This window comes from Chlamydotis macqueenii, chromosome 2 (assembly GCF_036417535.1).
Source record: "Chlamydotis macqueenii isolate bChlMac1 chromosome 2, bChlMac1.mat, whole genome shotgun sequence".
Lineage (NCBI taxonomy): Eukaryota > Metazoa > Chordata > Aves > Otidiformes > Otididae > Chlamydotis > Chlamydotis macqueenii.
This window is the reverse complement of record NC_141557.1, coordinates 128,951,793-128,968,251: the sequence shown is the minus strand read 5'-3', so window position 1 is coordinate 128,968,251 and position 16,459 is coordinate 128,951,793. Positions and strand designations below refer to the sequence as shown.

Sequence of the window (16,459 nt, the reverse complement as noted above, 5' to 3'; positions counted from 1 at the left end):
GGAGATGAAAGGCTCTTCATAACATGGAGGTTTGCAAAAGGGCATGTCAGTGCCAAGTTGTCTTCACTCAAGTGGCATCCTCCTGCCACTGCCTTTGATCGCCTCCTCTTGCTTCATCTGAGATGGAGTTGAATCAGGCCATTAAAGCCAGATTAGAAATGTAATGCTTGATTTAGTTAAACTTTCTCTAAGCAGTATTTAATCAGCATTTTGGAAGTCCTTGAACAGATAACAAATACAAAAAACCAAACATCCATAGCGGGGGGGGGGGGGGGGGGGGCGGGGGGGGGGTTTCCCCTTGGAAATGAGGTGTCAAATTCATCATTGAGATTGTTTAATTGTAACATGAAACAGAAGCCACAGTAAGCATCAGGGAAAAAGAAGCAAACAGTCTGGCAGTTAGCAGGTCTGGCAGAAAGAATGAAGGGTAATTAATGACAGCAGTTGAAAATTATTTAAATGGCAGAAGATAATATTCTGCCATTTGTATACAGGGAGATATTGGAGTTTTGCAAACATGGTAACTTTTCAGCCCTCTCCTACCTTCAAACGTTGTTGAATATTGTTTAAAAGAAAAAATACAACCAGGAAATAGGCTTGGATTAACAGTCATTTTCAAAGGAATGTTACTAATTCACACTTAGTTAATTCAGGTCAAATAACGGTGGTTTCTGAACAATGAGGTATCACTGAATGCCACAGTGAAACCTAGGAGTATTGTATTACTTTTCCATTGCTTTGGCTATAATTATTTTTAAATGGTAGTTCATGTTGGGACAACCTTATAATTAAAACTAAGAGACAGAGGCCGAATTGTGTGCATTTCCTCAGTGTTTCACTTCCTGATATTTACTTGCTTGTTGCCTTACAAATTGGGGGAAGAATCGCTGAAATTGGGAGGCAAGTCACTCAATTAATTGGACTTTGAATTCTTTTATTACTAAATTTGGAAATGAGGGTAATGTGATGTGTAATGGATTTCCCTGTCAGTGCAGATTAATGACTCTCTGCTATGTTTTTCCTAGTTTTGGACATTGCTTCAGGAATAGTTCCTGTCTATTAGGTGTTTATTTGTTAAAAGACTGAATGCCTCCTATACTGTTTAATTAGCTTTGAAAATCATCATTACACTGCATGCTAGCTAGTTCTCTTTATCCACTCCTGATTCCTTAGAAAGCCATTGCACTCAGAGCCATGTAATTTTTATGTAGGAATATTATACAATGCAAATCTCAGTTATGTCATTAATGGCTGGATGGCAGGAGAGCTTGGCTATGCTATGCTTCATTAAAAGCATATAAAGTTGCTAATCTGCCTCTGTGAAATGTCATGAATATATGGAAAAGTTAGCCTCTGACAGGAAAGGAAAAAAGGAATAATGCAACTTCCTGTTCATGTATAAATTTCTTTTGCAGTTATTGGAAACACAGTTTTGAATTTAATCTCTCCCTGGTGAACTTCAGTTTTATGTGTGCTTTTAGGCTGCCCTTACCCTGTTCATTTGTGCATGCTCTCAGTATTCATTCTCATGCATGCAATAGTAGGTATATGTTAAAAGTGCTGTTAAGTGATTTTATTTTCCATCCCTGTTTGAATATGAACAAATAGATTTGCTGTCACTAACTGATTTAGGTGCATTGTGGGCAGGCATCAAGACAGAAGGTGGATTGGCACAGTCACAGTCACCTGGACAGACAGGATTTCTAAGCTACGGTGCCAGCTTTAGCACACCTCAACCTGGACAGGCTCCTTATAGCTACCAGATGCAAGGTCTGTATAAACAGATATTACCATTAATTAGGTATAGTTAATGCTATGGGTTGTGGGTTTTTTTCCCCTTATTTCTTACATTCCTAGGACAAAAATGAATGTTTGCTCTAGCACTTACCTCTGATGTTATTGCAGTTGGAGCTGAAATGATGATTGCCTTTGCTGAGAGCAGCGACGGGCCAGCTCTCAGCAGTTTGGTAGATCCCTTGCTTAGTGACTTCATTAATTTTAAATAGTGAAGTGTTGTAGTGTTATTACAGTAAAAATGTGTCTCTGAATAGCAATAGTGAATGTGACAAAGCAAGTCCTGAAAAACGTGTCAGGATTATGAATTTAGGAAGTGCCAAATATAATTTGACACTTGAGTGTGTTTGGGGAGGGAGAAGAAGATAAAAATACCTACTGCAACTGTGGAGGTAGCTAAGTTATGATTGAAGTCTGTTTCTTTGAAGTCTATTTAAAAGCTGTAAGTCTTTGTGTGTGGGGGCTATTATTATCAATTATATTTTGTAGCCTTACTCACCTATTTAGTTTACTTAATATGGTCCACCTTGTTCTCCCAATTCCTTTTTCGCCTTTGTGTTGGGAAGTTGCTGGGTATGCCTGATCCTGGATTTTCACCACTTCAAGGGATATTTATAAAAATCTTAGTTTACTACAAATAACTAATTTTAGATGTCTACTGTAGGACTTTTCACCCCTGAATTTGACAGTTGAAATCAGGTTTGTTGCAGATTTTAGAACTGTTGAAATAAGTGATCACTCACAGAATTAGACCACATTTCTAAAAAGTTAACAGCTCTCTCTATTATTATCATGCTCCATTTAAACTGTGCACCATCATGTAAATGCTCCGTGAAATGTCTTGAGGCAGAAGTGCTTTCAGAGACCAAATGAATGAGGTTTTGCTTTTGTTCCACAGCTTTAAGAGTATATTGATCCAGTCTTTTTCTTAGACAGAAGAAAGATGGTTTTTGGTTGGTTTTTTTGGGGTTTTTTTTTTTTTTTTTTTAGAATCTCTTATTGAACTGTTTGTTGAGTAGCTCTGTAGGGCAGAAGCAACTATCTGACATCTGAAGTATTGCTTACTTGTAGTGTGCTCTGACTAGTAAAAGGAAGATAGTGTAAGAGTGGTATGCAAACTTTCATCTACGTGCTGAATAGTGGTGATCTTCTACTTACTGGAGTAGATATAACCATAACCAGGTTATTAGTTTTTGCTTTCTGGAGATAGCCACACTAAAAAACATATACACTAAAATCACACATACCCACCCTGAAAAAAAACCCTGCCTCTCTGTAGGAGAGAGCTCAAAGTGCTTGCCAACAGCAGCTGTGGGGAACTCCTGGATCGACATTACAGCTTTTAAGGAATTGATAATTCATGGTCACCAGGAAATAGAGTTATTAAAAAATCATGTCTATGTCACCTGTCATTTCTATTGCAATGCCTTCCTGCCACAGTTGTGTATCGGGGTCCTGTTCTGCTACCTTTTACAGCCAAATGAAAATATAGTCCTCATAGAAGCTGGAGGCTAAAATAAAACACTCAGGCTAGGAAGGCCTAATATAACAATAAAGCTGACACTGTTTAGGCATAATAAACAATCGTCACCCCATATTGGTTATCTAACAGCTCTAAAGTTTGTAGGGTTTGGCTTTTTTTGTAAGATACAGAGCAGAGCGATGTCAATAAAAAGGGATTTTAGGGAGGACAATGAAGTGGTTTTGCAGATGTCTGTGGGAAACTCATTTGATGGAGGGAGGAAAGGGGGAGCAGCATGGGATAATGTGAGAGAGTGCTTGTTGGAAAATTTTAAGAGTAAGCAGTGAATTCTGGCATTAGTAGAGCAAAGCTAGGACTCAGTCAATGGACTACATAGAGGTCTGTCATAAAGGGTATTGCTTTGTTTTCTGCTATATGCAAAATGTGTAGAAGATGAGAACTGTCAAGGTCATGAAAGGGTAGCGGTTGTCAAGAGATGGAACAGTAAGATCTTGGAAGGCATTTCAGCTGTACACATTGAAAGACAAGGATCTAAAAATATTCTGCAAAAGAAATGGGGTAAAGATGACCCAGTTGTGAAGCTCTAATGAGAGAAGAGTCAGAGGCATTGGTTTCACGATAGTATTGTCCACAGGGCTGAGGGAGGAGTGGGCCTGAGCCTGGGTTTTGCTCCAGCTGTGCCGTGCGTGGGCGAAGAGCTGCACACCTGTGGAAGGCAGCAAATCGCTGACAGTCTGGTTTGGGTGGAACAGCCACAGGTCAGAGTGGGAGAGTCTGGGGGACCCTGTATGTCATTTCTGTTGTGCTTTTGAACAGCACGGTGTGTGGATGAGGGAAGGACTGGTCTTCTACAGAAACCTTGCAGACCATAAGAACGGAAATAAGGAGACTATTACAAATTAAAATATTAGTGGCATTGTTAAAAGCTAAGGAAGAAACATTGCTAAACATGTCTTTCTTGTAATTAAATGTTGACAGTATATATCTATACTATACATGATAATATGTCTTTTTAATGTTTTCATTAGGCTAACTTTTGAATTTGAAACAACTTTAAATTTACTTAATTTTTCCTTTTGGTGGAACAGATGTTAAAAGTAAACAGGAACATTTGTTTCCCTTTCTTCATTTAATTTTGGAAGGAGAACCTATTCATAGTTTCAACTATTATTTAGGGACAAAATTTATTCTCTTGACAAAAGACGGGGGTAGTGCTGCTGCTGTTCTGTTGTTTGTGCAGAAACCTCCAGAGAGGGAAATGAGGTTATTCTCCCTTTCCCCTCTAGCAGTGTACAGGCAGGCTGCAGCCTCAGCCTTGTCATAGCCTGCTATAGCTGTTCTTCATCTCCTGTGTGCGGCTGCTGAGCTGCGAAATGGAGGTACTGGATCCCACAACCTACTTCACAACCAAGCATTACAAGACAGTGTGCTTGGGGCCCTGCTGGCATTCTTGTCTGCAGTAAAGGGGATTTCGTAGCAGCCTTGCAGTTGCCGCGCTTGTGCTCCCTGGTTGAGGTTACCTCGCGCTCAAAAGCTTTGGAGTTATTCTGGTTCGTCTCCCTGGGGTGAATGGCTCCCTGCAACTTAAAGGCACTGCCTTGCAGTGCGTGTGCAGCCAATTAAACCCAGTGCTTTTCCTGACCCTGCTAAAATTACAGCGTGATTAGTCACCGAACAATAGCAGGGGGAGAGGCTGCCAACTTTTGAAAATGATGAGGAAAATCACTGCCTGTGACTCCTTACTAAGGTTATTCTGGTAATTGGATTTTTGTTTGTTACAAATTTATTATCCCTATAACTGGGGGCAAGGAGGTGAGAGGGTAGGAAGAGGACCTAGGTGGTTCTGATGCCCTACCTCCCCACTTCTACCCACCCTTACTTTAATGAGTATGTTCCTTAAGCTGTTTTTTATGTAAGTTGCTTCATAGATGTTGAAAGACCACTTACATGACTAATGGCTGTGGGAATGGGCCGTTGTTCCTATATTGGCAGAGTTACAAGGATTGCTCAGTGAGCCTAAATGGAGTGAAGAAGGGCTGAGGGAAACGCCAAGGAATGAGCTGCATTTCCAACTGTCTTGTGTATCCTTTGATAGTGATGAAAGCGTGGCTTTTACCCTGCACCCAAGTATCCTACCACTGGAAGGGTACTGGACCTGTGATGAGCCCCAGCACTGTTTTAGTTACCAAGGCTGTGATGTTTGAGAATATACTAACCAATTCATTTGGGAATCCATCCATAAAAAAGTAAACGTTAAAGTATCCAGTTATTATTATACAGTATAAAAATATTGTGCTGGATGGCTAAGCAGTTACTAGGACAACAAGGGGGAATTTGCCAAGGATTTTTAGACACTGTAAGCAAGCGGAAGAAACCTTGAGTTTAAATAGCCCATCTGGCTGTCTTAGGCTTTCCCAGGAGTGCTGCACTAAACTTCTGCCACATACATTGTACCCTGGTGATAGACATAGCTCATGGCAAGGAGACTGAGCTAGGAAAGCAAATGGACTTCTGCGGCAAATACACAGGGGAGGACCACATCCTGCACGTCACAGTGGCATGGGGGCAAGCCCCACGCCTGGAGCCCGTGCCCTGGTCCCAGCAGGATCTGGCCATCTTCCAGTGCTGACTGGGATTCCCAGCTTTACTATGGGTCCGCGCTCTTTGCAAAATAGACCTTTGACCCGCAAATTACAGCTTTTATCACATTTTAAAGCTATGTAGCTGGCAATGTTGGGGCGGTAAATCTCACACATTTCATAGAGATTCTTATTTTTCTGTTTGTTCAGCTAAGATGGGAGCAGGAGCTCTATGCTGTGCCACTGCTGATTATTTAAAAAACAAATGGCAAAATTGGAGTATTTTAAAAACAACTTTAGGCCAGTAGTTCTGGGTGGCCCACAGAGCCATTTCTGAGAAACCTGCTTCATGTTTGTTACGGTCTAGGAGACCCCTACCCCTCCTCCATAGGAGCCAGTGCTGACCATGAGATGAAAGAGAGAGATCTGTGAGTTAGTATGTGTGTGTCTTTGTCTGAGAGGGATAGATGCTGGCTGGCATGTAATTACTTTTCTCATTTGCTCTTGCAAATTATTTGGCAACATTTCTGTGGAAAGATAATGTATTCTTTAAAAAAGTTTGTTGGTTTTTTTTTCTTCTTATGAGAGGCCTTTTATATTTTTTTTAGAATAGCTCAAACTATGCACCTATAAAACCTGTGTTTGTATATATTACTGCATAACTCAAAAATAACTAGAGAAATAAAAAGAGACACAGTGACTTACATTCCTCCAGCCAAAGCACTCTTAGAAATAAAATAGCATTTCAAAGTTTTGCAATTTAAAATATTTTTCAGCTGTATTTTGGCTCTGGGATTTGTTATAATAAAAATATAACATCTGTTTTCCAATTTTAAATTAAATTTAAAACATGTTTTTCTCATTAGTACTGTTTATCTGTACTATCTGCTAAACTTGGATGTCAGCTCTTCTGCTGAAGTAATCTGATTTTAGTTCACAGGATTAGTAGCATCTATCAACAACCACAGAGCTTTTGCACTAATAGCAAACACAAGAGAAATGTTTACAGTCATTATCACACGTTAAGTTTAAGCTTCATCTTTTGCTCCCACTGTTGCTGGACGTAGTTCACATCTACTTTGAGGCTTAACTTGTGTGCATTTTTAGTAACTTTTGCAATCAAAGCATTTAAATATTTTTCCTTCTGACTTCTTATAGCTAGGATACCTATGGAGTTTTGGTGGTTTTTTTGTTTAAAAAAGTAAATAGCTTACAAACGTGCTTCAGGGGTTGTACTAAGCATGCAGCTCTGCTTGCATTCCTCAATGTTTGGATTTGCAAGAAACGTGGCTTTTCGCGATGAGTAACCGCTGCATAGGATTTGGTTGTTAATTGAGTTGTGTTGGGTACATCAGAGGATCAGTGCATCTGTACGCCTGGCTCCCTGTTGATTTCCATCCTTCCTTGCCTCCTTTGCTCACCTGCAAGCTTTTGTACCCAAGGTCTCGCTATATCTTTGCACTAAGGCGGGTTTTGGTGGTGAGGGAGGCTGTAAACAACCCGTGAGCTTTAACGCGAGCTCCTTGCTGTCTGGTGCTCTCCCGCTGGACGGGTTCAATAGGTTGCCTCATTACAGACTTTCTGGTGGCTTATGTAGCTTCACCCTGGGCATCCATATGTCTCAGCTGGCGGCTGTGTCACTCCCAGGTTATAACCAGTGAGGGCAAAACAGCTGAAAGGGGGTTGCTGCCCTTTTAGTGGAACAGCTTCTCAGGTTAGGTATTAAACAAGAGCCCCATCTGTCTACTTTTGGTGGCTCATGAAGGGGGGAGGAGGGAGTTGCAGGCAGTAATTCAGTCTCTGGGCTAAATTGAATCTTGTCTCTCTCTTCTCGGAGAGGTACTTTTTTCCCTTGTGTCCTGCCTGCTAGGCTCTATTAAAAAAGAGAAAGATTTGTGGCCCAAGGCTGTCTATGATCGATTAGCAAATCCTAATGGCTTCGTAGTCAGGCTGAGCTGTTCGGAGCAGAGAGTTACAGCTTTTGCTGTTCCTGTGAGGGGCTGAGGCTCAGGGAAGGGGAGAGGACCCGATTCTCAAAGGCAGTAGGAGAAACAGAGCCAGTAGACTTCAGGAAGGGGAGACAGCATCTCTTGGGACAAGGCTTGCAGTTCTTGTTCAACAAAAACTGAAAGTAAAGAAACTCTCACTACTTCTACAACGCTGGGTATTATTTGATGGGTGGGGTAGCCTAATATTCAGTCAGACCTGAGGTGGCTCCAAATTCCTGTCTAGATTTCAAGTATTTCTTTTTCCTGCAGTAATGAAACACAGAGTGTAGGAACGATGAATTATCACTTTCCATATATTAACATGTTACAGAGCTGATGACAACCAAATCGGTCAACATATGGGAAATATTATAAATATGCCATATCCTTATGATATAATCGCATGATGGAAGTTATTTTCCGATACTGTGTTTTAGTAATTCACATAATTTTTCATTTTCTTTCAGGCAGCAGTTTTACAACATCATCAGGAATATATGCAGGAAATAATTCACTCACAAATTCTACTGGATTTAATAGTTCACAGCAGGTAAATTTGTAAATATGAGTTGAAGAAACTTTGGCAAACTTAGAATTGTCATCCAATGAAGAAATGTAGCCCTTAAAAAGCTTTTTGAAAGAAATTAGCATCTTTTCAAGTTTAACTAATGTTTATAAATGTTTTTCTTCAATTTGTCATCTTCCAATAGTAGAACTAATTGTCTGGAGTTGATGTTCTTATTCACACAGTGTGTCTAATAAACTATTTGTATGAGAAAACACACTAAATTAGCTGTAGTTTAGATTTTGTTTTACTGCCTCGCAGTTTTAGGTCCTACAGCATCCAGTCCAAGAAGCATACGTGCTGAAAGTCTGACATGTGCTTGTAGTTATATTTTGGAATTTATACGAAAAAGTAGCAAAACTTTGATGGACTATTCAGTTGCATTTTTGTCTTGCAGGAATATCCCTCTTACCCCAGTTTTGGCCAGGGCCAATATGCACAGTATTATAATAGCTCACCATATCCTTCACATTACATGACAAACAGCAACACCAGCCCAACAACACCGTCCACAAATGCAACATACCAGCTTCAAGAACCACCATCTGGCATCACCAGTCAAGCGGTTACAGATCCTGCAGCAGGTAATTACATGGATTTTATGGTCCCTATGAGGCACATTTTTGTAAGTTGAAAGGGAGTTGAATTGGATTTTTTTTGGTGTAGTTGTTGATATTTTTTTTTATTATTTCTTAATCCTGAGCCTGTGGCATATCTTGCACAGATTCTAACAGAAAATAAACTAAAGAAAAGACAGGATCAGTAAAAGTTTTAAAGCTTGTGCAAAATAAGATTTGTTTATATTTATTTGTAAAATATTTGTGTTAAAAAGTTGCAGGATATGGGAAAGTCTTTTCACTAAACCAGAACCTGATGCTTCTAAGCTCTGTCTTCATTAAGAGAAACTCCTTTGATTTTTCCTGAGACTGAAATCAAGAGGCCTTCAGACCATAGCCCAACTGTTCACTTGAAAGAGCGCTTTTGTGTTTTTCACTTTCAGAGGACATAATAATGCTTGTAATGGGGAGCTGAAATAGCACAAGTGTTTCCATTTTAAGAAAAGATTTTCAGTGGCTTGTCCTTTTTCCCAGTCGTTTTACCTTTCCTGCTGGTATTTGGCAGTCCTTTACTAGTTGAGATATTTTTTGAACACTTATGCCAAACTGCTCCAGCTGTTTTTGGAAATAAGGGGTGAAAAAATACTTTTCCTATTATTAAAAAAAAATTGCATTTTTTAACAGTTCAAGTATGTCAGTAGTTAGTAGATGGCAGAAATTTGAAATCTGTCAGAGAGAAAGTCCAAGGTTGCAGATGTGTTTCTCAGTAATGTGGTGAGAAGCAGCTATGATTTGGCAATGTTACCAGAAGGTTTTGTTTTGGAGTTTTGTTGAGGGAGGTTGTTTTTAGTTTTCTTGAAGTACTTGATGGGACTGATCTTACATGTGCAATGTGAGGTTTAATATACTTTGCTAGGACTCTGTTGCCTTTCTGCTTGAGTGTGTACCTGAAAGAAAATGTATGCAGTGTTGTCTCTTGTGATATGTTTGCTGAAAGTAAGGAGGGAAGAAACACAGCTGGTGTGTGTGTTTATATACACGAGATCACATGTGTGTGCAATGTATTTGAGGAAGGAATCTTTCTAAATATAAGAATGCATATTGGAGTCTGTGGCTTTTCAAATATATGTATGCATATTGGAGTCTGCATAGTTACTCTGCTTTACTTTAATTTTTTTCTTTTGTTTTCTAGTGGATTTTGTTTTTTGCTTTTCTTTTTAAGTTGGAAGCAGTAAGTTCTTCTTACTCCCCAAAACAAATGTGATCAAGTTTTAGCTTTTATCAAGATATTAAAACTGAATTTTATATCATCTGGGTCTTGATCTTTTGCAAAATTTTTGCATAAACTTTTTAAAAGTAGTTGATACTTCCTAAAAGCAACAGCAAACACAGATATGGAGAGAAGAGGTATATTTTTTCCCAAGTTCAACCTTAATGGCTTAAAGGCCTATTTAAGTAGTTTTCTGTGCTCTATAAGCCTGTACAGAGCTTTTCTATCCAATCCTTTTTAAGAATTCTTTCTTTTTTTTCCCTCAGATCTTCAAACTCTTGTTAAGAAAGTTTTGTGTAAAAATTTGAATGAATTTGGTGGGCTTTCTCATGATGGATCCTACCCCTAAGCCCTCTTCTAGTTTATGCTTTCATGTATTGAAAGCGTAAACTTGTATATCCATGGGTGCCTGTCGTAGTTCAGCCCCGATCGGGACCAGACTACGCAGTCTCTCTCTCACTCCCCCCACCCTCCGAGAGAATAGGGGGAGATGATATAAGAAAAACGGCTCAAGGTTTGAGGTAAGGACGGGGAGAAATCCTTAAAGTTACCGTCACAGGCAAAACAGACTCGACTTCGGGAAAACTATTCATTTATTTCTAAAATTAGCAGGAGAATGAGACAGGGAACAAGATAACCTCCCCCCACCCCTCCCTCTTCCCGGGCTTAACATTAGCTCTACTACCTTCCCCTCCCGAGCGGCACGGGGGGGAAAAGGGAATGGGGGTCGCGGTCAGTTCATCACGCGTTGTTTTACGCCGCTGTTATCATCGTCAGGGGAAGAACTCCTCGCATTCCTCCTCTGCTCCAGCGTGGGGTCCCTCCCACGGGCCACAGTCCTTCGTGAAACTGCTCTGGCGTGGGTCATCTCTTCCATGGGGTGCAGTCCCTCTAGAACAGCTGTCCCAGCGGGCCCTCCACGGGCCACAGCCTCCTTCAGGCCTCCACCTGCTCTGGCGTGGGGTCCTCCTCCACAGGCTGCAGGTGGATCTCTGCCCCTCCGTGGACCTCCATGGGCTGCAGGGGGACAACCCGCTCCACCATGGTCTTCACCACGAGTTGCAGAGGAATCTTGGCCAGGAGCCATATTACTCCTCCCCCTCCTTCTTCACTGACCTTGGCGTCTGCAGCCGTTCCTCACAACAGGCTGGCAGACGTCTCTCAGGATCCTTTTTACATCTTATTCACTTCTCATCTCCTCTCCACTTCTTGCAGCCGGGCCGGGCCGAGTTGGGCCTAGTCAGCTGCCCGGCGGGAGGCCAGAGGGTGAGGCCTGCAAGGCCCATGAGGCTCGCGCCTCCCCCTCTCTGCCCCCCACTCAGCTCCTTCACATCTTCTCCTCCTCTTTTTCCTGTTTTCCCCTACTTAAATACGTTATCGCAGAGGCGTTATCACGGGACATTCTGCTACCAATTGGCTCCGCCTTGGCCAGCAGTGGGCCCGCCCTAGGCCCGGCCGAGTCCACTGAACAAAGGGGAGTGACTTCTAGCAGTTTCCTACAGAAGCTACCACCTTAGGCCTCCCCTCACTAAACAAAACCACGACAGTGCCCTACCACTGCTTGCTTAGATATGTGTTCCTTGAATGTGTGCACATCTCCTCTGGCACTGTGAGACTGCTGTCTCTTTCCCTGAGATATTTATGTTACTGATTTAACAGATTTGAAAAAGTTTCTCCAAGTGGTTTGCAAATAACAACTCTTAATGTAGGTATGGGGTTGTCTTGGGCCGGCTGGTTGTGCTAGAGGCAAGGGCACGTTTAGCAAAGTACCTGCTGTGGGCCACTCTCTATTAGGAGGAGCTGATGGAAACCATCTTACTGTTCCCCTTCACAACAAGGTTGCAGTCAGCAGAAGGTGTAGGGCTAGACTCAGATTTCTCCATTTACCTTTACGCATTTGTCTTTATGCATTTAAGTTAAGATCAAGCCCATTTAGGCTCCTTCTGTACTGAGTGGAGAGAGATGAGTACTTCTATTTAGAGTTGTTTAACTACGGTCTTAATCCTGAGGTGCCAAAGCCTCTCCAGTGGTATGAGAGCAGTTTAAGGTGGCTGACATACCAGTGTTGGGTTCCCAGGTTAAAATAAGGTGAGAACCTTTCACTGCCTCACAAAACTTCAACCCTGGTAGAAGGGAAGCAAGGACCATTCAGTGAATCCAGTGCTGTGCCTGCCATTTCCACTTGGACAGTGTAAATTTTCTTTCTTCTTGCTGAGGCTTATTGCAAAGCGTGCTTGGAAGAAAAAGCAAGATTGGGGTCAAAGAAAAGAGGGATCAGCATGAAGGAAGGGAATTCTAGTGAAGTCGGGACAAGTGAAAGGCATATTAGAGAGAAGGAAATTCACAGCTGGGTCAAAAACCACAGAACAAAGGCGCAAACTAACCAAATTTTAGTTACAATTAGTCAAATTTTTGTAGGATGTTTTGCCACATCTGGTCAAGTTAGGCTGCTAATTCTCTACAACTGGAATGCTGCATATGAGCGATAGTGGTGAGCAGTGCAGAGCCATCACATTAGGCTATTGTACCTCTTTAGTAGGATGGGCTCCAGCTGCTGAATTGCAGCTGTTCTTACTGGGTGCTGATATTCCTAGACATCTTCTATATTTTAAAACTCCATGTAATCTGTGCAGTTCTGAACTATGCCAGGACAAGCAGAAAACAACCTTCAGACTTTACAGAGGCACGAGAATAATTTAACAGACATAGGTGTTTCCTATGAATTTGGGCCAGTAAGTGAAACAGAAGAGTCTGGTAAGAAATATGTGAAAAGAGAGAAAGTAATTATGTACTCTTGTGACATTTTTAGTAGAGTTTTGCAGACTCAGAAAGCTCAGATAATGTCACTTAAAATATGTTTAATTCCTTGTCCAAATACAAAATAATCCTTTTATGGTTTCCCACAGTGTCTAGTTAAATATGCAAGGTTTTGCTATGCAATCCAGGATGTTCAGGGATTCTTGCAGAAGAACCAGAGATTTTCCATGCTCAGTGTTTCTTCTTTCTCTTTCCTTTGTGGATCTGAAAAATTTTCTGTACTTCAGTCATGACAAAACCTTTTAATTGCACAGAGGTTCATAGTCTCTGTCTCCATAAGTCAGACACACAAATTAATGTTATTTTCTTGTGAACAGAAGGCTGTATTTTTGCTAGTGACATAATCAGAAAATTATTAAACAAAAAAAAATTAATTTCAGTATGGCATTTCAAATTTTTAATGTGTGCTTTGCTTCAGATTTTCTTGGAAATTTTGTTTCAGTTCAAAAGTGAGAATTTCCAAAGTTTTTTTTTCCACTTATAGAATTCTGACTTTTGCTTTACAGAAGAAAATATTTTTCATCAGAATAACAATAGAATATTAGGTTGTTTCAGGGATGAGCTTTCAGTGAGTGAACAAAAGGAATTATTTCTTTATGTTGCATATAGGTAAGCTGTGCAGCTCCTTGCTGCAGGAAGTTTTGGATGCAAAAAGTTTATGCCAGTTCAAGCACTGCTTAGACAAACTCAAAGATTGGATTTACACAGACACCAACATAAATTCAAGAAATTCTTGACAGAAAAAATCACTGGAAACAGTGGATGAATTAGCACTGTGTAGGTGTCTGTTCTTTTTACGCTCTCTCACCTAGTCATCTGCTGTTGGCCAGTGCTGAAATTTATCCTGGATGAATGTAGTTTTGCCTCAGTCCATTATGCCTGCCCTGATGTTCTAAAATAATTAGAGGAACATTCCTAATGTGTATTTCTAAGAGTTTCTAAAGCTTTAATAATTTTCTCTTGCAGTATTTCAATTCCATCATCACAGCTGGTAACAAAAATTTCTTGATTTGTGCACATTTTTGTTTAGGAATTTGGTCAACAAAGCTGAATTTACCCTTCTATTTAATATGATGCTGTATTTATAATTTATTCAGTAGTGTTTCTCACAAGAGAGACTTGCATTGTTCTTGAGATTTGATCTCTTTCCGTTTTCTTGGTTACTGCAGTATGTGTGTTTAAGATATTACTGGAAGAATTTTTTTTCATATTACTCACATACTTCACAATGCAGATTAAAAACCCCACAAGGGCTGTGCTGGCCAACAAAAATTGTTCTCAGCCATGGGTCACCATTTTGCTCTTAAAGACTAAACTTCTTTTTCCTTGAACACTATATCACATTTAGTATTGCAAAAGGGAAAGCTACTTTTACAGTTTCTCTTTATTGTATTTCACAACAATAAATTAGAGACAGGAAAGCAAAACAGAGTGAATATACTATACAGACAACTTTTCACTAATACCTGTATGGAAACAAATACTGCTGTATTCACAGTACATTACTAGTGTTCTAATTTTTGCTCTTTTTCATAAACATAAATGAAGACTAAACCTAGGGTATATATTTATATAGGAAGGAAACTGAGGGAAAATTCTGTAAAAACAGAAATGAGACAGGGAATGGCAAAGTACAGCACTGTTTTTGCTTTTCTTATAATGGTTGTTCTCCTGTTTTTATATTAACAAGGTACAACTTTTAACTCTTTTGCATTGCATCCAACAATATATAGCCTGACTCACTGTCACAAAATATGTTGAGGCTAAGAACTTGATGCACTTTTCAATAGACTTTTAAAAATAGATAAATAGGATCTTCATTATTGATTTTAGTAGGATTAAAAGTAACAATAATTTCAAATTGTTTGAAAGAATAAATAACAAGTAAGGAAGAAAAGCCTACGAAGGAGAAAGGTACTACCTGCCCATTTGTTCTGGTTTTGTTAGTGAGGGGGGGCCTAAGGTGGTAGCTTCTGTAGGAAACTGCTAGAAGTCGCTCCCCTTTGTTCGGTGGACTCGGCCGGGCCTAGGGCGGACGCGCTGCTGGCCAAGGCCGAGCCAATTGGTAGCAGAATGTCCCGTGATAACACCTCTGCGATAACGTATTTAAGTAGGGGAAAACAGGAAAAAGGACAGGAGAAGATGTGAAGGAGCTGAGTGGGGGGCAGAGAGGGGGAGGCGCGAGCCTCATGGGCCTTGCAGGCCTCACCCTCTGGCCTCCCGCCGGGCAGCCGACTGGGCCCAACTCGGCCCGGCCCGGCTGCAAGAAGTGGAGAGGAGATGAGAAGTGAATAAGATGTAAAAAGGATCCTGAGAGACATCTGCCAGCCTGTTGTGAGGAACGGCTGCAGACGCCAAGGTCAGTGAAGAAGGAGGGGGAGGAGTAATGCGGCTCCTGGCCAAGATTCCTCTGCAACTCCTGGTGACGACCATGGTGGAGCGGGTTGTCCCCCTGCAGCCCATGGAGGTCCACGGAGGGGCAGAGATCCACCTGCAGCCCGTGGAGGACCCCACGCCAGAGCAGGTGGAGGCCTGAAGGAGGCTGTGGCCCGTGGAGGGCCCGCTGGGACAGCTGTTCTAGAGGGACTGCACCCCGTGGAAGAGATGACCCACGCCGGAGCAGTTTCACGAAGGACTGTGGCCCGTGGGAGGGACCCCACGCTGGAGCAGAGGAGGAATGCGAGGAGTTCTTCCCCTGACGATGATACAGCGGCGTAAAACAACGCGTGATGAACTGACCGCGACCCCCATTCCCTTTCCCCCCCCGTGCCGCTCGGGAGGGGAAGGTAGTAGGATAATGTTAAGCCTGGGAAGAGGGAGGGGTGGCGGGGAGGTTATCTTGTTCCCTGTCTCATTCTCCTGCTAATTTTAGAAATAAATGAATAGTTTTCCCCAAGTTGAGTCTGTTTTGCCCGTGACGGTAACTTTAAGGATTTCTCCCCGTCCTTATCTCAAACCTTGAGCCATTTTTCTTATATCATCTCCCCCTGTTCTCTCGGAGGGTGGGGGGAGCGAGAGAGAGACTGCGTAGTCTGGTCCCGATCAGGGCTGAACTACGGCACCATTATGGGATTGCTTCATCTTTTTTCCCTCAGCATTGAAAGCTGGAGAAAACTGGACCACTGCAGAGCTGTTGTCATACAGTTAATGTATACTGTTATATATAAGATACACTGTTAATATGATATTTTGTCATTATTTTGAATATAAAATCCTAAATCAAAAAGCCACCCAAGCCTTGAAATAAATAGGCATTTTTGCCAATACTTTTAACAGACTACTAAGAGTTTCTGCCAAATTTATAATAGTATGCTCGTGGTCCTCAAAGGACATTGGTTAGATTGGCTTTTGAGGTGAAGATTTTGATTTTTTTTGTCAAATATCTATGTGATTCTGCTGCATTGTT

The 16,459-nt window shown here is 41.3% G+C and overlaps 1 protein-coding gene across 1 annotated transcript in view; it reads left to right on the top strand.

Annotated features, from left to right (window-relative positions):
* Positions 1 to 16,459, top strand: part of EYA1 (EYA transcriptional coactivator and phosphatase 1) — a 92,358-nt gene that overhangs the window by 25,280 nt on the left and 50,619 nt on the right. Inside the window, exons 7-9 of the mRNA XM_086742399.1 lie at positions 1,633 to 1,770; positions 8,312 to 8,394; positions 8,807 to 8,993. Coding sequence (XP_086598525.1) covers positions 1,633 to 1,770; positions 8,312 to 8,394; positions 8,807 to 8,993 — 408 coding nt within the window. The remainder of the gene's footprint in view (positions 1 to 1,632; positions 1,771 to 8,311; positions 8,395 to 8,806; positions 8,994 to 16,459) is intronic.